This window comes from Lissotriton vulgaris, chromosome 8 (genome assembly GCF_964263255.1).
Source record: "Lissotriton vulgaris chromosome 8, aLisVul1.2, whole genome shotgun sequence".
In the NCBI taxonomy this organism is placed as follows: domain Eukaryota; kingdom Metazoa; phylum Chordata; class Amphibia; order Caudata; family Salamandridae; genus Lissotriton; species Lissotriton vulgaris.
This window is the reverse complement of record NC_141696.1, coordinates 1,408,038,369-1,408,063,292: the sequence shown is the minus strand read 5'-3', so window position 1 is coordinate 1,408,063,292 and position 24,924 is coordinate 1,408,038,369. Positions and strand designations below refer to the sequence as shown.

The 24,924-nt window shown below is 50.0% G+C and overlaps 1 protein-coding gene across 1 annotated transcript in view; it reads left to right on the top strand.

Moving 5' to 3' along the window:
• Positions 1-24,924, top strand: part of BRWD1 (bromodomain and WD repeat domain containing 1) — a 2,503,800-nt gene that overhangs the window by 2,358,742 nt on the left and 120,134 nt on the right. Inside the window, exon 39 of the mRNA XM_086935423.1 lies at positions 8,173-8,399. Within this exon, the coding sequence (XP_086791549.1) occupies positions 8,173-8,399 (227 nt within the window). The remainder of the gene's footprint in view (positions 1-8,172; positions 8,400-24,924) is intronic.

The window sequence follows — 24,924 nt, the reverse complement described above, 5'->3', positions numbered from 1 at the left end:
GCGGTCGGGGACAACGGCGGGGTCAGACCACACCTTCCCCCGCAGCATCTACCCCAAAATCCTCCTAGTCCGTGCTTTCGGCCCCATGTGACGCCAGTGGGTGGCAGGGTTCGCCATCACCACGCTCACTGGCGCACGATCACTTCGGACAGGTGGGTGCTGCAAATCGTCCGAAGGGGCTACTCCCTCCCCTTCGAGACCTCTCCTCCAGCCATGCCACCGCAGAACCACCGTGTGTCGGGGGACCACTTGACACTTCTGCAGGAGGAAGTTACGGCCCTCTTGGCCAAGGGGGCCATCGAGCGCGTTCCTGGGCCAGAAGTAGGGCGTGGTTGCTATTCCCACTACTTTCTGGTGCCCAGGAAGGACAAGGGGGGCCTACGTCCTATCTTGGATCTAAGGAACGTCAACGGCTTCCTCCGGAAGGAGAAGTTCAAGATGTTGACGTTAGCTCAGGTCTTGGCTGCTCAAGACCCACAAGACTGGATGGTAGCGTTGGACTTGCAGGACGCCTATTTTCACATTCCCGTCCTGCCGGCCCACCGGCGTTACCTGCGGTTCACGGTAGGCCTGGAGCACTTTCAGTTTGTCGTGCTCCCCTTCGGCCTTACCAGCGCCCCACAGGTGTTCACAAAGGTGATGGCGGTGGTCGCAGCCCATCTGCGCAGGTTGGGGGTTTCAGTCTTCCCCTACCTAGACGACTGGTTGTTGAAGGCGGGCTCGCCCCAGACAGTCGTCCACCACCTTCAGATGACGGCAGACCTCTTGCACGACCTGGGGTTCTCCATCAATGTGCCGAAATCACACCTGTGTCCCTCTCAAAAGCTCCTTTTCATCGGAGCGGTTCTGGACTCGGCACAGTTTCGGGTTTATCCTCCGGAACGGCGGGTTCGGGATATTCAGGCTTTGATTCCCATCTTTCAGCCGCTATCCCGAGTTTCGGTCAGGTTGACGCTGCGGCTGCTGGGACTGATGGCTTCCTGCATCCTTCTGGTGCATCACGCCCGGTGGCGGATGCGAGCTCTGCAGTGGGACCTGAAGTTTCAGTGGGCACAGCATCAGGGCAACTTGTCCGACCACGTCTTGATCTCGGAGGGCACTGCGAAACAACTGCAGTGGTGGCTTACGGACCGCGATTGGGTCAGGAGCAAGTCCCTCTCCCTTCCCCAACCGGAGCACGTTGTCGTGACGGACGCGTCCCTCCAGGGCTGGGGTGGCCACTTGGGAGAGGCAGAGATCAGAGGCATCTGGTCTCCGGCGGAGTCCCGGCTCCATATCAATCTGTTGGAGCTGCGGGCGACTGTCTGGCACTGAAGGCATTCCTCCCCTTTGTCAACGGGAGTGTAGTGCAGGTGTTCACCGACAACACCACCGCCATGTGGTACTGCAACAAACAGGGCGGAGTGGGGTCGTGGACCCTTTGCCAGGAGGCTCTGCGCCTCTGGCAATGGCTGGAACGTCAAGGCGTGACTCTGACGGTTCAACACCTGGCAGGTTCTCTGAACGCCAGGGCGGACGAACTCAGCCGTCGGTGCTCGATGGATCACGAATGGCGTCTGAACTCGGACGTGGCGCAAGGCATCTTTCTGCAATGGGGAGAGCCTTGGTTAGATCTATTCGCCACAGAAGAGAACGCGCAATGTCATCAGTTCTGCGCGTTGGAGTTTCCAAGACGGCACTCGCACGGCGACGCCTTTCGGCGCGAGTGGAGTTGCGGTCTGTTATACGCCTTTCCGCCTATACCACTTCTGCCCAGAGTGCTGAAGAAGATCAGGCGCGACCGGGCCCAAGTTATCCTTGTGGCTCCGGACTGGGCTCGAAGGTACTGGTATCCCGAGCTACTCAGCATGTCAGTTGGTCCCCCGATCCGCCTGCCCCTTCAGGAGGACCTTCTGTCGCAGCAGCAGGGGACGGTCCTCCACTCGAACCTGTCCAGTCTCCACCTCCATGCTTGGAGATTGAGCGGCGGCAGTTGAGGCCATTTGACTTGCCTCCTGAAGTCTGTGATGTTATTCTGGCAGCCAGGCGTCCCTCCACTAAGTCGGTATACGCCTGTCGGTGGAACAGATTTGTGGCATGGTGCGCAGCAAAGGCTGTGGATCCTCTTTCTGCCCCTCTTTCGGAGGTTCTTCTGTTTCTTCTTTCTCTTGCCCAGCAGGGCTCTGCTCTGGGCACTATCAAGGGCTACCTTTCTGCCCTTTCAGCCTTTTTGAGGCTTCCTGATCAGCCTTCTTTGTTCAAATCCCCGATTGTAACTCGATTCTTGAAAGGCATCACTCACATGTTTCCACCTGTTCCGTTTGTGATGCCTCAGTGAGATTTGAACCTGGTTCTAACTTTTCTGATGTGTGCTCCCTTTGAGCCCCTTCATTCTTGTCCTCTCCGTCTCCTGACTTTAAAGACGGCTTTCCTGGTTGCCATCACCTCTGCCAGGAGGGTGAGTGAGCTCCAGGCTCTTTCTGTCCAACCTCCTTTCCTGTCCATTCATCCTGACAAGGTGGTTCTGAGGACTAGACCTTCTTTCCTGCCCAAGGTTGTTTCGGCCTTTCACATCGGGCAGTCCATCACCCTCCCTTCCTTCTTCCCGCCTCCGCATCCTTCAAAGGATGAAGAGCGGCTCCATCGTCTGGACCCAAAACGTGCGCTTTCCTTTTACATGGATCGCACTCGCCAGTTCCGGGTGGATGACCAACTGTTTGTTGGCTACGTGGGTGCGAAGAAGGGACGGGCGGTTTGTAAACGAACCATCTCTCGATGGGTCGTCCTCTGCATCAAAGCGTGCTACTCTTTGGCTCGGAAGGAGCCTCCTGTTGGGCTGAGGGCCCATTCCACTCGGGCCACGGCGGCTACTACTGCCCTGGGCCGGGGAGTCCCCTTGCAGGACATTTGCCAAGCGGCTACGTGGGCCTCGCTGCACACCTTTGCGAGGCACTACTGCCTGGACAGTCAAGTCCGGAGGGATGGCTTCTTTGGCCGTTCTGTCCTCCAGGACTTTCTGGTGTAGTATTGTATTGGTTCGCAGACCCACCACCGGGGTTGGTATTGCTGGGGTATGTATTTTAAGGTAAGGAATCTAACACTAACGTGTTTCTTTCAGATGAACAAGTTACTTACCTTCGGTAACGATATATCTGTAAGAAACATTAGTTAGTGTTAGATTCCTTACCGAACCCACCCATCCTCCCCGTTCTGCGAACTGATACCTAGGGTTAAGGTCATCCCTTTCAGGGCCCTAGTTTTACATGGCACCAGTGTTGGTTCTCTCATGGCTCTGCGTCTCCTGGCGCGGAAAGCTGTGTGCAAAGAATTGACGTCAGCGCGCGGAGGCGGCGTCTATATACTCCAGCGACGTCATCACGGCGCACGAGGCCGACGACGGACGCGGAGCCGCAGGGGACGCCTGCAGACGACGCCTACCGACGCGCAAGGGTACTGCTACGCAAAAGTTTCCGGATCCAGACTGACGCCTGGGGATATTCTAAGGTAAGGAATCTAACACTAACTAATGTTTCTTACAGATATATCGTTACCGAAGGTAAGTAACTTGTTCTGCACGACATTTCAATGTCAGGAATATGCAAGGCTGCAACCTGGAAATCAGTTCATACCTTTACGAGGCATTACTGACTCGAATCTGATTCCAGAGCCGATACTCAAGTAGGGCAAGCCTCCTTGAGGAATCTGTTTGGGTAGTCTATAGCCTACTCAAACTTGTTGATGAGATTACTGTCTTATCATTCCTTTGCCCGCAGGGAAGAGGAGAGGCTCGCTATTGTATTCTAATGCTTATGACTATTGATGAGGATCCCCTGGAAGAGAAGGATTAGTTATTTACCTGTAATCCTAGTTCTCTTCCAGGGGTATCCTCATCAAAGTCATAAGCAACCCTCCCGCCTCCCCGGGCAAAGAATACTCTTTAATAAGGAGATATTGTTAACCTATATGTTACTGGGTTTGTTTTCAGTCTCCGAAAAGAACAACTGACCTAACTGTCACCCCTGAGGCATGATGAGATACAGGGGGTCAGGGGTGCCTTAAAGGCACAGTGTCAGTTTTTTGCTATGCAGCTACAGGTTAGCTTTTCAGTCTTTTTAGACTGTGTGTTTGCAATGCAGCCTGGGAGCTTTCTATGCTTCCAGTGAGTTATGAGAATTTCTACTGCTTTCTGAGCATTAAAACAGTTTCTTAACAATCTTTGGTGTTGTTTCTCATGTTTCTAATGCTTATTATTCATGTATGGTGGAAATTCTTAAGCATATTTCAGCTCTGATGTTATTTGGCTGCTATTGCATGTTTTTATATATATATATGTTAATATATATATGTATATATGTATATATATGTGGGGCACATATAATATAGTGTTTCCGGGGTCCCGCGCATGGGCGGGAATATTCTAATGCTTATGACTTTGATGAGGATACCCCAGGAAGAGAACTAGGATTACAGGTAAGTAACTAATCCTTCTCTGAAGCTTGCTCTGGCGTTCCCTGGCCTTTGCCTTAGCCTTGAGCTTGGCTTCTTCAGGGCGCACTGCTTCATGGTGTTTGCCAGCTGCCGGCTGGCCACGCCTGGGCGTTATGGTCCGCCTCTGTGGACCTTGGCATGTGCCCTTGTGCTCCTGCCCCTTGTTCTGCTAGAGCTTTGCGCGACTGTGTCTTTCTTACCATGCCTACGGTTCTTGGCTGTTTGTGGGGCCGTTCCGGCCTTGCCCGCTGCTTCGGGGCTGATGCCTGTTCGGCTGTCTCCTTCGCTGGGTATGTGTGTGTCTTCCTGCGGTGGGCTCTGCCTCCGGTTCCTCCTCTTCTCCTTGGAGTTGGGATGGTTCTTTCTTCCTTGGTACTCCACTGGAGCTGTCTATCCCTCTGGGGTTTTCTGCCAAATGGCCCTTGTACGTCGGGTAGGCTTGGGGTATCCTGGCCTTCCCTTTGCCTTCTTCTTGCTTCCTTCTGTTGGGCCTCCCTTCCTGTCCCCATGACAGGAAGGGAGGGTTCCCCGTTTGATCCCTGTCCCCCCCCCGGTGTTGCATCTTCTAATAGAGATGGTTAATCCAATGGTTAACAAGATCATCAATTCCTCTCTAGCAACGGCAGGTATCCCCAACGATTGGAAATTGGCAGCTGTTAAGCCACTCCAAAAAAAGGCCCTTGCCGATCCTACTACCCTTTCCAACCTACGCCCGATTTCCTTGTTACCCATTCTATTTAAGCTGACTGAAAAGTTTGTCAACAGTCAACTGACTAACTTTTTGGAGAAGAATAACGTTCTCCATCCTAATCAGTCAGGATTTCGGTCAGAACACTCCACCGAATCAGCCCTATTATACACTGCAGAAACTTTAAGGGCAGCAATGGATCAAGGAAAGAAGGCCGTCCTTATCCTACTTGACCTGTCGGCAGCCTTCGATACGGTCTCCCATAACATCTTAGTGGACCGGTTGGCTGCCGCAGGGGTAGGAGGACAGGTGTTGGCCTGGTGTAGGAACTTCCTTACCAACAGACGCCAAATAACAGTGTTAGGCCCATATCAATCTGAGGCTAAAAACGTCAGCTCGGGGGTGCCACAGGGCTCTAGTTTGAGCGTTGTTCTTTTCAACGTATACATGGTACCACTGATGAATCTGATCGCGTCATTCAGGATCAGTTCTATTTCATACGCTGACGACACCCAATTGATATTGGTGTTGGATAGGGAGCGGCCAGGTGCCGAGGAAGACCTTAAGGACTGCCTTGCAGCGACTTTTAAATGGATGACCAACAACATTTAAAGTGCAATGCCGGAAAACACGAAATTCTACCTATAGGGAATCACAATCCTTTTTCCCCTATAGCATGCTGGCCATCGGATGCTGAAGTGCCCCCCAATACAATTGCATCCGCCCGCAATTTGGCAATTAAATTTGACAACCACTTATCCTTTAAACCCCAGTCTGTAGCAGTAGCAGGCATGTGCTTTCAAATCATAAAAGCACTTAGGAAGTTCTTTGATCTTCCCCCACTATCGGCGAGGAAAACAGTCGCAGTGGCCTTAATAAGTTCTAGGCTGGACTATTGTAATGGACTCTACGTTGGAGCTAATAAAACCGTTCTCCACAAATTACAGATGGTCCAAAATGCGGCAGCCCGCCTTGTACTGCGTCTGCCCCGTAAGTCGTCAGCCACAGCAGCCTTAAACACCCTTCATTGGCTGCCAATAGGTAAAAGAATTTTGTTTAAACTTCTTTTAATCACCTTTAGGGCATTCCACCAACGAGGCCCAACCTATTTACGAAACGGGTTTAAAAGATACCATCCTGCTCGTTGTCTGAGATCTGCAAGCCAGAACTTACTTACTCCACCTCATTTCAAGCTGGCCACAAAGGGTGGCAAATCCCTTTTTGTACTGGGAACTAAAGCCTGGAACAAACTTCCTCTTTCCTTGCGGTCTTTCTCTCAAGAAGCCCCCTTCAGGAAGGCATTAAAAACCTGGATTTTCTCTTTGCCTGACGCCACTTGCAGGACCTTAGTGTAATGTGTGTGCAGAAATTAGGACACCCTTTTCCCTTCCAACTCCTCCATCTGAGTTGTGTGAGCGCCAAGATACTCCTTGGAGTGGAAGTTGCGCGGTAGAAATGTCCCTTACATTACATTACATCCCTTGTTGGGGCCCTGTGTTTCTTCCAAGCTGGGAAGGTTCTCTTGCAGACCCTCCTCCCCTATGGGTATGGCTAGGGTATCTATTCACCGTTATTGAATCTGCGGCTAGTAGTCTCTATCAGATGTACAAGTTACTTACCTTCGGTAACGGTGTATCTGGTAGAGACGATTCTACCCGCAGATTCCTTCACGACCCGCGCTTCCTCCCCGTTCTGCGAGATTCTTCAGCTTTGTTTTTCTGCACTCGCCTCCCTCCGGGTGGCTTGTCTTCTAGGAGTGTCTGCTTCACTTCCTCCATGACTGGATGCTTCGTTCTGTTTAATTGCTCCACCTCTTACTTGCTGGTGCAAGGTCAGTTGGTTCATGTGTACTTCTACATCCCTACACCGTGGTTTTTTCCAGTGTGGAAGCCTACTTTTACTCTTCGTCCCTTTAATTGTTTCGGGTTTCTGATTCCTCTGCAGTCCTCTGAGTTGGGGTCTATTGGCTGTTCTTCAGCTTTTGGTTCCTTCCAGGGGATACGACCCTCCTTGATGGTGTTGTCTTGGGGTAATTTGCTGTTACTTATCTGTTCCAGATTTGTTGCCCTTCACTGTTGTGGATTGTGATTGCAGACACTCTATCATCTGCTATGATGTTTTTCACATATTTTTTCTGCCTCCAGGGAGGATGTCGCCTTAGCTTTGCGAGATTGCTCCTCAGAGCGGTGCTCTGCTCTTTCACTGCTATGGCTTTCTGTGCCTGGCACTTTTCAACTGGTGCTGTTCCTCACCTTTCGTTCCTCCCTTTTCTGCTTTATCTGCTTTTCGCACACTGTTCCCATACTCTCCTCAGTTTTGTTTGTGATGGCTCCCTGTTGTGGCACAGAACAGTTCTCTGTAGAAAACTGACATCAGTGCGCCGGTGTGGGGCTTATGTGACCTCGCTGATGTCATGCCCGCGGACGTCAGGGCGGAGTCACGTGGAGCCGCCCCCGGGGCGCAGAGATGCTGTGGCAAAGAACATTTTCCGGATCCAGTCTCACTCCTGAAGATAATTCTACGTTAAGGAATCTGCGGCTAGAATCATCTCTACCAGATACACGGTTACCAAAGGTAAGTAACTTGTACTTCAGTAAAGCTACACAGATCTTCATTAAGTAGAGCTTTGTCTGGTTTACGCAACATGACATTGCTGAAGAAATGTTTTCCAAATCTAGTTTTGAACAACTGAAGAAAGTTATTATACAGAATATTAAGAGAGCTACTGCATCATTACTGAGATAAGTAACATGTTCCTATCCACCTCTCCTTCCAAAGTATACAGACATTAACTGGTTAACTCCAGCAGTATGTGAATTGATTTGAAATTGGCATCTATTTAATATGTATTATGGTGAGCTGCATTTACACTGATATGCAAGTCTTCTATCAACTTCCCCTTTTGAACATGGCCATTCTTGCCTAGAAATTCTCATCTGGCCTTCCTTTGTATGTTTCTAACAAAGTAGTGTGTTAACAGATGTCAACAGTCATGAAGATTTTGTGTTACTTTGTAGTTCAGCGGGGCAGTCGAAATTTAAGTCTGAAACAAAACTTCGCGCAAGACATGATATTTCTTCTAAAATTTCGTCTACAAGCAAAGCATCCTGTGCCCCAAAATTTAAAGCCATCGCTAGCACCTCTGGCAGCAGTACTTGCAGTGAGACAGATTATGAGCCAACTTCTCAACTCAAAGCAGCAGCCAGAAATGTATTCAACAGTACAAGTTCAACTGAATCATCAGGTACGAAGTGGATGTATAAAATAAATATATACTTGGTAACAAGAATGCTCTGAGTATGAAGCTTTCAAAATTTTTCTATTTGATATTATTATAATTCAAAAGTTTGTAAAATACATCACAGAGGTGGAGGAGGGTCTCCAAAACATTATTAGTTGCTCGGCCTAGGATACTTAACCTATGCAGGCTGCCTTTGAACTCTTCAAACTCTTGCACTTCCATGCCATATAGAATGTAATTTAATATTTACGTGTGTTTGAAAAAGTATTCCTAAAGCAATCCTTTCTTGAAGGATTTCTGCACATGGCTCTTCCGACATTTTTTACTTTTAATGATTAGAAAACATTTCTTAATTTCATAGATGTTGATTCTGTCTGATTTGTGGGTTTATTTGCATATATGGGAGTATGAAACCTCCAGGGTTTAAAATCCCCCACAGCTACAGCAAGTGCAAGAAGATGATTGCCACGATTGCTGTGTGTCATGTCTGGGAATCAATCAAATGCCAAAATGCAAAACCATTCAACCTTGCCTCCGTGTTATCTCTTTGACTAAATGCTCTTTGGAAAGACAACACAAGGCTCAGAAGACAGACTTACCCCTATGATTATAGAGGGAGGAGCTGTTCCTGTCATTCTGGTGCATGTAACTACCATCAGAATTTCTGTAGAGGGCCAGCTTCGAAAAAAACACAGGAAAAAAAGTTAAAGATTCCACATTAACTCTAGATTATCTGGACACCGGAATTCCTTGAGAGGATACTTTCTGCAGGCTTTAGTGCTGCCCTTGCGCCCATGCTGGAATCATTCAGTTAACTACTTCAGAGCAAAAAGTGTGTGTGGGTGTGGGAGGGGGACGTGAGGTCATGTTATCTTGCATGTTGGTAACACCTAAATTGGCACTTTTCATTCTCTTTAAGAAGAGAAATGCTCCATGGATATGTCTGATAAAGCAACAGTTTGCACCGGTGACCCCTGCAATTCCTACTCCACAACATTGATGTAGGTTTTTAATGTAGACGTTGTCCGAGAGCTCTGCCACTAAACTGGATTTCAGAATTGAAATCTACTAAATCAGCTCATGAGAGCGCAGACACTGCAGAGAGTTCAACATTCAGTTCAGTGTTCCGGTGTTAAGACAGTGATGCCAGATGTTGAAACAGTGAAGTCAAAGGCTTTTTTTGGAGAGACCACTGGTCCACTTAACGGCTCTTCACTGCATCATCTTGTGGTGCATTCAGTGCTGTTTCTAGAGCCTGTGGCGCTGGCTGCCACTTCCAAGCCAAATACAAGCTGTCTGGGAGTAATTACTCTTAGCCCACTGGGCGTGAAGGCACATTTATACTGATCAGAAATATGTTCAAGAGGAAAGGGCTGTTGTGATCAGTTTTAACATAAAGTGCCATTTGTATAGTGTTCTGCTTTAGGAACAGCTGTTTAGTTGCTTACTGTATGAAGAATAAAAAAAAATAGAAGCTACAGAACTGGTTCAAATTACTGGTACTGACAGTTTCCTTGGTACATTCTGCAAATTCAAAGTGAAGCCAAGTATGTTTCACATATTGCCTCCTTGAAAGTAATCCAAGTGGATGGATAGTTTGACTGAGAAAATGTTTGCTTTGGGATCAGTGTAGGATGCAGGTCACTTGCCAATATAACAGTATTTGTTGTGGCACCTAGTGAAGAATGCAACAGCATTTGCCTAATTAGCAAGTGGAAGGTCCTAGGTAGATTGTATCTGATAATTTAGTCTCTGAAGCATGGATAATGTTTTTGGTTACGTTGGAGATAAAACTGTTGCAGAGAATCAGTTTGTGTTTTTAAAATTCCGCTATATGAAAACAGGCTAGATGCTGTGAACGAATTCATGAATGAAGAATATGTTTCAAGTTTTCAATAATAAATAATAATAATAATAATAATAAAGAAACTACACCTCTATATATTTTAGCTATAGTAAAAGATGTCCATTCATTTTTGTCCCGTAAAACGTTAGAATTGATTGTAAAAATGTAGTAATAAGTCTGAATAAATTTGGGTGAAGTGTCCCTGAAGCAGGGATCTTCAAACTGGGGGTCGGGCGGCCTCAAGTGATCCCAGGGGGGCACCAGGGTCTGGCCAAAAGAAGCATTATGCTTATAACAGTTCTTTGTTTTCAGTGGGGGGATGAGCAGTGTTGGACTTGGCCCTTCTGGCAGGTTCACACCTGAACTTTTTGCCTGGTGTTATTAAATAATTATAGTGAGGTCTTTGTTTCTGCGCACTTTCACTGTGTCCCAGTGGAAAGTGCGTGCGCACTCTGAGTGCATGGAGTAAGGTTGGCCTGCCCTCCCATAGGAATGCATGGGGAATGTATGTGTCCCTGGTAGTTCCTGATGCGTGGGGTGTACAGGCTCGCGTTTGGTATGTGCAGACTCGTGTGATTGAATGCTGCGCAAGGATATATGCGGCATGATTGTGTCTAAAGTGGAAGTGCCGCTTCTAGAAGTGTGCCTGTTTGTGTAATTTGTGTCTGGCTTGTGATTGGCTGGAGCTGGCTGGTGAGCCAGGCTCCATGAGTCATGATGGGTCTGCCCAGTGGTGAGTGTGAGATTAGCATGCTGATGGCTGGGGAGGAGTGCACCTGGTTCCTGAATAGGGCTGGGCTTTCCCCACACAATGCTGGCTCCGTCCCCTGTGGTGCGTCTAATGTCCCTAACCCTGCCAGTGAATAGAGTGAGGGGATGAGCACATCAAGGGTGCTCCCAGACCAGCTGCGACTGGTTCTTCCCCCACCCTGCACCTTTAGACAAAGGATTTGTCTGTATAAAAAGAGGCTGTGACCTCTTGAAGAATGATCTTGTTCCCAACTTGAATCTTACCAGGGGCATGCTGCTGCTGGGACCCGGGGGAAGGCTTGCCTCCCTCGGCCCTGCCAAGCCCCTGGCTTGCTGATGGACTCCTTGTGGCACTGGAAGCCTTGCCCCCCCTGACTTCCTCAAGGACTTTGCCTGGACTTTGCTTTTGCTAACCGCCTGGGAGTGCTTTACTTGGGCCCCTAGCGCTTGAGAGCGCTTTCTTTTTGTCCTAGCGCTTGGGAGCACTGTTGTTTTCAGGCGGTGCCCACCTGGCGTGTGCTCGCTTGATTTGCCGATTTTGAAGTCCTCTGGCGAGTGCCCACCTCGCCAGGGACCTCGCTTTATATTTAATTCCTTGAGGGAGCCCACCCCTCGTTTGCCTCCTCGAGAATCGCTGCTGCCCGGCCTGCGACCAGGAAGTCAGGCAGACCGGGGCCGGTACTGCGGGACACCTCCGTGACGTCATTCCCGGGCTGTGCTCTGATTGGCTGCTGGCCCGGGACCTGATTGTAGGAGAGTAGGGTCTGCAATCCTATGGTCACCCCCGATTTTTGCTTTTTGATTCACTGGTTTACGACTTTCCCTGGCTGTGGGTCTGCTAATCAGACCCACAGCCTAGCTGTTCTCTCTCTAAATTGACAAGCATGTACCTTAGGTGCATTTACCGATTGGTACTGGGCCACCTTGTCAGTCCCTGTACAGCATACCTTAGGTATCCAGGGCATAGGTGTACCCAGGGCCTACCAGGGGCGGAAGCATGTATTATGCCACCCTTGGCTGGCCATCCAAATCTGACACAACTGGCTGCACGACAGCTGGGGCAAGGTGGTGTAATCACCCTTTGCTTTAGATATAGTATCTCTATATCTAACCCTAAAATGGACACATATATTCCTATCAGTCACTCCTATGGCAGGCCTTAACAATCCTGAAGGCAGAGTGCTTGGAATTATGTGAGATGGTGCTCTGGCATGAGCTGAGCCCGTTTGCAGCTTGCGGAACCAAGTCCTAATAGCTGTTCCATGATAACGCGTACCATATACTCTTAAGTGCATTATAATCCTCGCGGTTATTTGCTTTGGTATCGCATTATCAAAACATGTCGAGTAAGGTGTCATACGAATTGGAATACTAACCCCTCGCCAATTCTGGCGACGGGGTTAGCATTCCACCCTTCTAGAGGGACACAACATGTATGTAACTGTGAACCCCGGTTAAAGTTAACTCGAGCCTCAGCATCACAAAATGGATGCTGCCACCACAGACACAAGTCTGACCTCCTGCTGCTGGGAGTCCTTCCAGCGAGGGAGGCTTGGACAAAGGGTTTCCTGCCTTGGGAGGTGCTAGCACCACCCCAGACAGGATTTTGTGTATTAGGTAGGACAGGGCTGAAAGGAATGAGACATGCCTGGGGCACACAAGGTGTCCCTGTGCATATGCCGGTCCAAACCAGTTCCTGGGGCACCCCAACCCCAGAGCTGGCGCAGGACCGGACAAAGGAAAGGGGGTGTAACCACCCCCCTTCCTGGTCCCACCCAGAGGAGGGACCTAGTCGTAGTGCAGCCCCCTTTAGCTGAATAAAGGTAGGAGCTGAACCCACTCCAAATCATATTAATCTTGACAACTTCCACGAAGAACTCTTGACCTTCGACCTCCTGATTCCAGAATCCAGAAGACTGAAGAATCTCCCCTATGGTCAGGGAGTGACCATCCTGCTTCGCAGGCACCATCAAGCTCCTGTGCGGTTTGCTGCAGAGTCCTTCCATCCCGGAATCCGACGACCCAGCTCGACAAGACCCGGACCTCCAGACCTCTCTGACCTTTACCCACATCCACAGCACAGCTGGGACCCGTGGGTGCGACGAGCAACGTGGAGACGGCCATCTTGCGAAACCTGCACAGCGCTTCCAGCACGACCGCCGAGGGATCCTCGAGTAAGTGCCTTGGGGACTGAGAAGCCCCACACCGACGCAGCTCCTGCACCAAAGACCAGCCCCCCAGCATCCACGAGATATTCATGGGGCCCTTTTGCCTGGTTGCTGCTTGTCCTGTTGTCTGGTCACTTGCCGGCTGGCTCGTGACCTCTGAGACGACGACCCAAAGAATCTAACACTGCTGGTCTGGTCCCCCAGACTGGCCCTTGCTTCCCTGTGAAAGAGAAGCACCCCGGACCCTCCTGGTCCGCACCAGACGCCATCTTTGTTCCACCACGTGGCTTGCATTAGCCAAGGCCTGTTGTCCAGATCGACGATCCGACACCGCCAACAGCAGCAGACTACGTGGGACAGCTCGTGCCTCCAGCCTGGTCATGAAGAGCAGCTCCTGGTCCGCGCAGCTACAGAGAGAAGCGACCCTTTCTTCACCTGACTGCGGCGACAGCATCTGGTTCCCTCCTGGTTCCAGCACCGTCACTGGCTAGTGACCGAGACTCTGTCCCCTTCCCTTTTAGGACTCCTCCTTCTAAGTTCCATCCTTGGAACCACCGGACTCCTCCATCTCGCTGCCTGCCAGCAACTCCTTGTCTCAGGAATCACCGGGATCAACGCAGCAAACCCAACGCAACTTCAGCCCTATGCACCCGCAGCCTGTGGGTTAGGTAACTAAAGCTTCTAGGTGCTGAAGTCTGTGTACACTATCCTAGTGTTCAGGTCCACTGTTGTTTTCCCTCCATCCAGCCGGGTTCGTCCGGAATCCGTAACTTTCTAAACTGTACGATCCATAGACGTTGGTACGCATCCCGCGTGAGAGTTTCCACTCTGCACGTGAGTCCCGTGGGCCTCCTGCTCCTTACTTACCTAGTTTGTAGCGTAGTCCCAGCGATCCTTCAGCCTCTGGATCTCCTTACAGTACTTTCCTTCCTCGCATTCCATTGTTTTGAGTATATGGTTTGCCATGCCCCTAGGGCACACTTGTAAATATTGTGCGAACTCTTATTTCCTTTTGAGTATTGTCATGTGCTTAGCCCTCTGGCCTCATAAAGAGTTCAGAGGTGTATGTTAGTGAATAAATATCTGTTTATTCTCATAACAACCTGTGTGGTGTCCTTTCATGTGGTATTCAAGGGGTTATATGTGGTAAAACATCTGGCCTCACATGCCATTCAGAGTTTAGCCTAAAAACTGCTTTTGTCCACGCTACTAGGATAGCTTGTCTATAAGGTTGACAACCAATTACCATAAGGGTTGTTTGGACTGATACAAGGTGATCACTAGAACTAGTGAGCATCATATATCAGGCCAACTTCTCACACTGATGTGCAACCAGGAAGAGGAAGCCTGAAGCTGCCTGCCTTCCCGGGGCTCCCTGGACCGAGGGAGAGCCCCGGAGTGCAGCCAGGAGGCTGACGGAGAGCCCTGCAGGTAGAGAGGATCCCCGTGAGCGACCCAGGATCCAGAGCCCAGGAGACCGACCGAGTCCCGGTGAGTGGTGTCCGGTGTTGTTTTGCGGGAGGGGGCATCGGGGCACAGTGCTGCTGCCCGCCCCCCCCCCCCCGCCCCCCTCTTGGGTGCTATCTTCCAGGGGACATTTAACTTGATTGCATAGCGGTCCCAAGAGGCAGCGGGCCGCTCCGACGTTGAGCCTACATTTCTGGGGGCATTATTCTTCCGAGTCCCCTGAGGGGGACTCCAAGGGGCCATCATTGTTTCCGAGCTCACGAGAGGCTCCTGGGCAGCATAATTATTTTGAGTCCCCCAGGAAGGGACTCCTACGTGCCTGGGCGTTTTGGGAGGTAGAGCGGCCCCACCTGGCAGCGGGCCGCTCCCCCCATTGTTGACACCTTTTGCTCGAGCTCAGAGAGGCTCAGGGGGCACAGTTGTATTTAAGAGCCCCAAGGCTCTCAGCGTACATTCTTCATTTTGAGCCACGAGGGCTCAGGGGGCCATTCTGTTTGGCCAGAGCCTGCGAGGCTCCAACATTGTCCCCACCATTGTCACACAGCTGCCCAGCACTTCGTGGGCAGCTGCTACGTTTAGGCCCTGACATTGGGACACAGGGCGCCCTAGCCCCCACAAGGCCAGTTGGCCTATGGAAAGTCACAGGTGGTGACTTATGTGAGTTTGGCGCAATGGTTCTTTTGCTACACCTCTGAATGTGTGTTTATGCATCATGTGTTCTCCTGTGCTGCACCTCTGAATGTGTTGTAGATGCATCATGTGCCTTGTTCCTTACATCACTGAATGTAGGTTCTGCATCATGTGTTTTCCTTCCCTACACCGCTGAATGTATTGTGATGCATCAGATGTAATATGCCCATACCCCTACTTGTATTGTGATACTTAGGTGGTTGTTCTTGCTAGTACAGGTGGTGCTAGTGAGGTCCGGTTCCCTGCGTGACCTGTTCCTAAGGTGGTTAGGATTGCGTAGGTGGTACTTACCCGTTACCAGTGATTACTGGTTGTGTGCTTTATGTTCTATTTTTTGCTTCAGTAATTTTTATTCTATGTTCTAAGTGCTATTTCTAACAGTATTTCAAGTTCTGAAAGTGCTGATTCCTGACAGTGGTCCAGGTGGCCCTGTCTTGTACATATCCCCTGTAAGTTCTGCCCGTGCCTGTTGGCACATTGGAAAGTGTGTGTTTTATCTAATGTGTTTTGATATAATACAAAGGCTATTTTTATATATAACCTTGTGTGGAGTTTCCTTTGTGGTGGGCCTTGGGTCTTGTTGCTGGGGTGCCTGCGCAAATACTTAACTCACATAGCCTCCAAGTTTAGCTTTGCTGCTCGCGCCACGTTATCTAGAGGGTGAGCAGGGGTTATCTTGGCGTGTAACTCCCTTGCCCTGACTTGGGAGTGGTGGTCTCTGACTGACTTTGGCGCAAGCCCTGGCCAGCCAGGGATCCCATTTTTAACAAGCAGCAATAAGGCACTCTGTGATGGGCCATCACTAACATCTTTTGTCATTTATATCCCGACTGGGAGAAGGTGTCAAAGGGGAAGGGACTCCAAATATTCTTCGAACCTCTCACCCCTATTTCTAATAATCTCATTGTGAATACTTTTACACACATTAGTAAGGCCTGCCAGACCAGAATAGAATGTTTGGCGATCATGTATTTGTTCTATGTTTTTAAAAAAAAAATCTTTTTATTAACATTACTCATTACATCAAACAATGCAGGACATTTAGCACAGTGCATGCAGTGAAATCGCAGTTTACAGGACAATTACGGACCTTTAATTGCACAAATAAGACAGATGACAATTTACATTACAGTCCCAATCCATCCCTCCTCTCCCTGTATTTCCGCCATTTTCCGCCATGGCCCCCAAATTTTCCGCCATTTCTTGGCGCACCCCCTACTTTTGTAGATGGTTTCCTTGGCCCTCTGGCACCAGTCCATGTCTCGCACCCATTGGTCCCACTGAGGCGGCATCCGCGAGCCCCAGGCCCTTGCAATATTCCTTTTTGCCACCCCAGCCGCCAGTGTCAGCCAGATCTCCTTGTACCTAGTCCAGTCTGAGTTACTTCTAATCAATAAAAGTAGCCATCGGGGCTCTAGCGGGACCTGTGAACCCCCCACTGCCTTCATCATGTCGACAACCTTAGTCCAGAAGGGAACTATCTCCGGGCATTCCCATAAGATATGATAGAAGGTGCCCTCTTCCACACATCCCCGTGCACAAAGGGCCGACTTACTCCTCCCCCACGTGTACAGAAGGGTGCGGGATAGTATACTCTGTGCAGGATTTTAAGCTGCACTAACCGGACCCTGCATCTGATTGCTATCTCCCATGGGCTCTGTAGGGTGTCCTGCCAGTCTTCATCTTCCAAGTCCCCAATGTCCCCCACCCATCTCTCCTCGCAGTGGAGAGACGTGTAACTCACTATATGAGCCCGTAGTGCATGGACAAGTCGTATGTAGTGGTATTGCTGGGAGTCATTGTAGGAGAGTAGGGTCTGCTTCCTGTGGTCACCCCCACTTTTTGCTGTGATACTCTGGTTTTTCGACTTTAGTGTGGCTTTGGGCCTGCTAATCAGACCCACAGCCCAGCTGTTCTCTCTTTAAATTCATACCATGTACTTTAGGTACATACCTAATTGGGTATTGGTCACCTTTGTGAGCCCCTGTATATTGTACCATATGTACCCAGGGCATAGGTGCATCCAAGGCCTACCAGGGACTGCAGCATGTATTATGCCACCCCTGGCTGGCCATCCAAACTGACACCATAGGCTGATCACGCAGCTTGGGAAGGTGGTGTAGTCACCCCTTGATTAGAAATAGTATTCCTATATCTACCCTTATATATAGACACATATATACCTATAAGTCACTCCTATGGCAGGCCTTGATAATCCTGAAGGCAGAGTGCTTGGTTTTATGTGAGATGGTGCTCTAGCATGAGCTGAGCCTGTCTGCATATTTCGGAACTATCAGGCACATGCATCAATATTGCATGTTGCGATTCCTTAATTGCGAAAAATAAGGAATCGCAATTAAGGAATTGCAAAATGCAATGCATCAAGAAATTGCTAAAAAAAATGCGATTTCTTAATATTCCTTAATTGCAACTCGCAATTTGAGAGTCGCAATTAAGGAATACCTCCCCATTCATTCCTATGGGCATGGCGGCCCATAGGAATGAATGGGAGGACATTCTCAATTTGCATTTAGCAATTAGCGAATCGCAAATTGAGAATGCGATTTCAAGGGTGCAGGGGTGTCCAAAGGACACCCGGTTGCACCCCTGAAATCAATCTGTGCACATATGTTGTGCACACACATGCCCTTAGGGCATGTGTGTGCACAACATGAAACTTTCAAAAATGCACAAAAGTGCATTTTTCAAAGTTTTCGCAAATTACCATGAGGTTCAACCTCATGGTAATTTGCTCCCTCTAATTGCGAAATCGCAATTTTTAAAAGTTTCATGCATTGCCTTTAAGGAATCGCAAAATGTGATTCCTTAAATGCAATCGCAATTTGAGAATAAGCAAATATTTGCGAATTCTCAAATTGCGAGGGCCTTCACCCTTCATGCATTCCAAAAGCAGATTTTGCAATCGCAAACGGCCGATTTTTGCGATTCGCACCGTTTGCGATCGCAAAATCCTTTGATGCATCTACCTGCTAGTCCATATAGCTGTTTTATGATATACCCATACCATATACTCTTAAGTGCATTATAATCCTCGTGGTTAATGCTGACTTTGGTTTGGCTTTATCAAAACATGTCATGTAAGGTGTCAAACACTTTGGAACACAACCCCCCTCCCCCCCCCCCCCCCCCCCCCCCCCGCCAGTCCTGGCAGCGGGGGTAGCATTTCACCCTTGTAGAGGGAGAAGACATGTAGTTACTGCTTTACCCAGTTAAAGTTAAACAGAGCCTCAGCATCACAAAATGGATGCTGCTGCCACAGACACAAGTCTGACCTCCTCCCCAGACAGCCTGTAGTGGATTGGGGCAGGGTGGGTTCAATGGAAACTGCTATTTCCAGACACTGCCTGGGGCGCACAAGGTGCTCCATGCATAGCCCGGTTCAAACCAGTTGCTGGGGAACTCCAGCCTCAGCTCTGGTGCGAAACTGGACAAAGAGAAAGGGTTGTAACCACACCCGTCTCAGGTTCCACCTATAGGAGGGACCTAGCAGGTAATCCAGCCCCTTACATTAGTATAAAGTTAGGAGCTGTGTCTAGAGACATTAGATTATCCTGGAAGAAACTCTGAAACTAACTCTTGGACCTTCGACGTTCTATTTGACTGGAAGACTGAAGACATCTCCTTTGTGGTCAAGGAGTGACCACCCCGTGCAAACAGGCACCAACAGTAACTTGCCGGTTTGCTTTGTCGACTCTCTCGCCGGAACCCGAAGTCTTAGCGACGCAGCCTCTGGACTTCCAGCCTTCTCTGACTCCGACCCACATCCACAGCAAAGCTAAGAACTGTGGCGGAAACGAGAGACGTGGGACCGGACCTCCTGCAGTACCTGCTTTTTGCTAACTGTGCAGCTTCTGAGGCATCCTCGAAGTTGTGCCTTGGGGATCGAGAAGCCCCAACCCCGAGCAGTAAGTGCACTGAAGCTCAGCCCTCCATACTCCACGAGTGCCGCGTGGGGCCTGCACTTGCATTTCTCCTCGACGCGTCTTCGCGGTAGCTAGCCCGTTGGCTAGTGGCCCTCCTGAAGACATCCTTTTGAAACTTCACCGCTTGCCTGGTTGCTCCGGGCTTGCTCCTGCTTTCCTGTAAAGGGTAGGCTCCCCAGACCTTGCTAGTCTGAACAGTAGCCGATCTTCCCTTACTTCGTGGATTGCCTTTGCCAAGGCTTGTTGGGTCCAATCCGGATACCGACACCGCCAACAGCTAGATCCTTCGTGGGACAGTCCGTATCCAGCTCCTGGTTGTCGTCAATGCCTCCTGGTCCACATGGATGCAGAGACAAGCTTCATCTCCTCACCTGATTGCATCTCGACATCGCCTTGTTCCTTCCTGGTCACTGGCATCCTGGTCCGATGGAGTCCCGGCTCCTTCTGGAGCTGCGGGCGATCCGGCTTGCACTGAAGGTATTCCTCCCCTCTGTCCGGGGGAGTGTAGTGCAGGTGTTAACGGACAACACTACCGCCATGTAGTACTCCAACAAACAGGGCGGGGTAGGGTCGTGGACCCTATGCCAGGAGGCTCTGCGCCTCTGGCAGTAGCTGGAACATCAGGGCGTGACCCTGATGGTTCAACACCTGGCAGGTTCCCTGAAAGCCAGGGTGGACAAACTCAGCCGTCGGTGCATGATGGATCACGAATGGCGTCTGAACTCGGACATGGCGCAAGGTCTCTTACAGCAGTGGGGAGAGCCTTGGTTAGATCTATTCACCACAGAAGAGAACGCGCAATGTCATCAGTTCTGCGTGTTGGAATTTCCAAGGCAGCACTGGCTCGGAGACGCTTTTCGTCGCGAGTGGAGTTGCGGTCTGTTGTACGCCTTTCTGCCTATACCACTTCTGCCCAGAGTGCTGAAGAAGATCAGGCGCGACCGGGCCCAGGATATCCTTGTGGCTCCGGACTGGGCACGAAGATACTGGTATCCCGAGCTACTCAGCATGTCAGTCGATCCCCGATTCGTCTGCCTCTTCAGGAGGACCTTGTGCCGCAGCAGCAGGGAAGGGTCCTCCACCTAAACCTGTCCAGCCTCCACCTCCATGCGTGGAGATTGAGCGGCGACAGTTGAGGCCATTTGACTTGCCTCCTGAAGTCTGTGATGTTGTTCTGGCGGCCAGGCGGCCCTCTACAAAATCGGTATATGCCTGCAGGTGGAACAAATTTGTGGCATGGTGCACAGCAAAGGCTGTGGATCCCCTCTCTACCCCCCTTTTTCAGGTTCTCCTCGTTCTTCTTTCTCTTGCCCAAAAGGGCTCTGCTCTGGGCACTATCAAGGGCTACCTTTCTGCCATTTCCGCCTTCTTAAGGCTACCTGATCAGCCCTCTTTGTTCAAGTCCCCGGTTGTAAATAGGTTCTTGAATGGCATCACTCATATGTTTCCTCCTGTTCCTTTCGTGATGCCTCAGTGGGACTTGAACCTTGTTTTGACTTTTCTGATGTGCGCTCCCTTCGAGCCACTTCATAACTGTTCTCTTCGTCTTCTCACCCTTAAGACTGCATTCCTGGTTGCCATCACCTCTGCCAGGAGAGTGAGTGAGCTCCAGGCCCTTTCTTCACAATCTCCTTTCCTTTCTGTCCATCCGGACAAAGTTGTGTTGCAGACGCGACCCTCTTTCCTGCCCAAGGTATTCACAGCCTTCCACATCAGGCAATCCATCACCTTGCCCACCTTCTTTCCGCCTCCGCATCCCTCAAAGGAGGAAGAGAGGCTCCACCGCCTGGACCCAAAACGTGCGCTCTCATACTATCTGGATCGCACACGCCAGTTCCGGATGGATGACCAACTCTTTGTTGGTTACATGGGCGCTAAGAAGGGACGGGCGGTGCACAAACGGACCATTTCTCGATGGGTCGTCTTGTGCATCAAGGCTTGTTATTCACTGGCTAAAAAGGAGCCTCCTGTGGGGCTACGTGCCCATGCCACTCGGGCCAAGGTGGCTATTACTGCCCTGGGTCGGGGAGTCCCCTTGCAGGACATCTTTCAGGCAGCTGCATGGGCCTCGTTGCACACGTTTGCAAGACACTACTGCCTGGACAGCCAAGTCCGGCGAGATGGCTTTTTCGGCCGTTCCGTTCTCCAGGACTTTCTTGTGTTATTATTGGTTCGCAGACGCACCACCGGGGTTGGTATTGCTGGGGTATCTATTCTAAGGTAAGGAATCTAATACTAACCTGTTTCTTTCAGATGCACAAGTTACTTACCTTCGGTAACGATATATCTGTAAGAAACAGTAGTTAGTATTAGATTCCTTACCGCCCCACCCATCCTCCCCCTTCTGCAAACCCAAATCTAGGGTTAAGGTGATCCCTTTTCAGGGCCCTAGTAGATGGCACCAGTGTTGGTTTTTATCATGGCTCTGCGTTTCTGGCGCGGAAAAGCTGTGTATAAGAACGGACGTCAGCACGCGAGGGCGGCATCTAAGTACTCCGGCGACGTAATCCTGGCGCCAACGACGCAGAGGACGGACGTGGAGCCGCAGACGACGCCTACCGACGCGCAGGGGTACTGCTACGCAAAAAATTCCGGAACCAGACTGATGCTTGGGGATATTCTAAGGTAAGGAATCTAATACTAACTAGTGTTTCTTACAGATATATCGTTACCGAAGGTAAGTAACTTGTGTGACGGTTTGTTGTCACCTACACGGATGGCGACTGAATCTAGTGCTGCCTTTGCGTGCGCTATTCATGGAGCGGCTGCTGTACTCGTCTTTCAGCCTCCTGTAGTGCCTCTACTTTGCGATCCTTTAATGGATCTGCTCCACTTGGAGCCTATCGAGGTATAGCCTTTGCTGCCCTTTGCGGGCTTTTTATGTGACATCCTGCGTGGCACTTGGTCAAGACCCCCTTGTGGGGGAGCCTGTTGATCGGGCTATTGCTCGTAGGCACCGCCCTGCTCCGGGGGATCCTCTTTGCCTGTCTCACCACCCAACTGCTCAGGGCCTAGTTGTTCAGGCGGCTTTTAATTTACAGTCTTCACCCACGTTGCTGTTGTTACCTACAACCAGGGAGTCTAGGTGGCTGGACGATTGTGGTCGCCGGCTTTTTGCCTCTGCCGGCGTTGGCATCCAGGCATTAAATTTGGCCTGTGTTATGCACGTGCATCCTCAGCTCTTTGGGACTCAGTTGAGAACCTTCTCCCTTCTGTTCCAGAAGGTACTCGGGCAGAATTGCTTCATCTTCTGGTGCATGGCAGGGGATTGACACAATTCTCCCTTAGGTCTTCCCTTAATGCAACTGACTCTATTGGACGGGTTCTTGCTCGCGCTGTGGCTTTACATCGCCATGCTTGTCTGCGCAACAGTCACTTCCCAGATCACATTTGGGATGCCCTCAGAGATCTGTCGTTCAATGGGGTGGATCTTTTTGACCGCCACGCGGATTCGGCGGTTTGCCGTCTATTGTCCGGGCTGCAGGGAATTTTGATGCCTTATTCAATGGCGCCAACCTCTGCACGGGTTGGTTATAGTGCCTGGTTAGAATTCACTGTTAGTTAGCCATCTCTATGTTCGTTTAGTACAGCTGTGTGGCTGATTCTCTTGTTTTTCAGTCCTGTGAGTGTGTGCTTAGCCTTAGAGGACACCCCTACAGGGGATTAGCCTTACCCAATGTGGGGTATTTGCTGGCATTTGGTTCTGCCTTTGCCTTGGTACGCTCCTATGGAGTTTTTCCTGCGGGCATCCTGCAGGGTGTCACTAGTCTGTTTCAACAATTCTCCTTGTGTAGTGTTGCTCTATTGCCTGTCTGGGTTGGTCTCTCTGCACTGCATCGGAGCCTAGCATGGGTTCCGTGCCGTGCCATGTCTATCCAGCAGGCCTGGCACAACACCTTGTTGTCTCAAGTTTTTTCCCAACGGACACCCTATTTGCCACTCTGCGGCCTGCTTATTATTGTTTTTTTATTAATACAGATTTGGACGTGCTGCCCTTTCTGGGCCTGTCCTCCAAACCAGTGGTTTAACAGGTGTTCTCTGCTGTGTGTGGTTTCTCCTACCACAATTTCCATATTACCTGCTATTTCCGTACGGTTGTTTACACGCCTTGACTTACATTCACACGGTGCATTCTGAAGGGGCGTGTTTTATTTACAATATTCGCTTCTTGGGGTCCGGGATATTTCCATTTGTCTTTACTATTTCCACTATCGTGTCTAGTGCCTCTAGCTTGCAGGGGGTCATCGTTCCTCCTGGGCAAGGGGCAATTGTTACTTACTGCCCTAGGTGTTGTCCTATCCAGTTTCCGAGTGTCTGCGGGTAATTTTAGCATACCCTAAACTCTTATTGTGTTCCGCTTCCTTATTCAGCGTTCTTCTTCCTGCTCGGTGTCTGTTCTGTGTTCTTGCCCAGCGGATCCATGCAGGTTGTTCCTTCATGCGGTGTCCATGACCTCTGGCCCGGTCTGCTTGTGCCACCGGCTCTTATGTGGTGCCCTTTTTGCTGCTGTGCGCACCTGAACTGTCCATACTGGTCTACAGGAAGAATGTGCTTCTTTCGTGTGGTTCCAGTGTCCCACGGTATGCTTGGGTACCTTCCAGTATGCTTGAGTGCCTTCCGGTCTTCGCTCTTGTTTTTTGGCGCTTGACTACTGGTCATCGGCTCTTTCACATGTTGTGACAGACCATTTGAGTCCTGGTGTGTCTTGTGCTTTCGTACTTCTAACGACTTCTGGCTGTTGATCGGCATCCTGCCAATACTGTCTCTTGTGTCTTACTAATACAGGTTTCAACAGGGTTCCTTTTCGCTGTTATACATATTGGGCCGGTGTGTGATGTCTCTGTCATACCAGTTGCTGTCTCTTGAGGATTTGCTGCAGTCGGGACGCTGCATTCAGTGGATCTCTCAAACCCTCTGTTCAACTCCGCTTCTTGCGAACTCGTATCCTCCCTTTTTACTCCAACATATCTAGTGTATGGGTTCTTCTACATGCTGTCGTTTGCTGGGTGAGGGTCAGCCTCTTGCCACTGCTGCTCCACCTGCCTTGCAGGCGTCGATTCCAAAGTGCTTTTTTCCATGGTCCAGCTTATTTTTTCCAAGTTATGGACTTTTCACTTTGCCACAGGCATTCTGGCTCTGTTTTCCTTTTACGTACCCCGTATACACAAAGGAGTTTTTTCGCACTGTTCTTGACCGCTTCTGGTGCCTTTGCCTCCCATTGTTTTCCGTCCTCTCTTTAGAGCTTTATGGTCGGGTAGTTTCCTGTGCTAACATTACTGTCCTTACTATTGTTAGTGCCCTTGTTGACGGTGCTGTTTGTCACCTTCTGGATGACTGAGTTCTCCCGGGGACTTGGTGGGGTTCCATCGCAGACCCGCCTCCTCCTTGGATATTGGTTTGGTATCTTATAAGTTCTAAATTAAGGAATCTGCGGCAAGACGTCTCTATCAGATGGACGAGTTACTTACCTTGGCAACAATGTGTCTGGTAGTGACATAGTCTAGCCGCAGATTCCTTAGCGCCGCACGTCCTCCCCGTTCTGCGACAACCTTTTCAGATTGGGGCTTTCTATACTCTCCTCCCTTAGGGTGGCATGCCCTTTGTGGGGTAACATTCTTCCAACACAGACTGTTTTGTTTTGTTTCCCTGTTCCATTCCGCCTA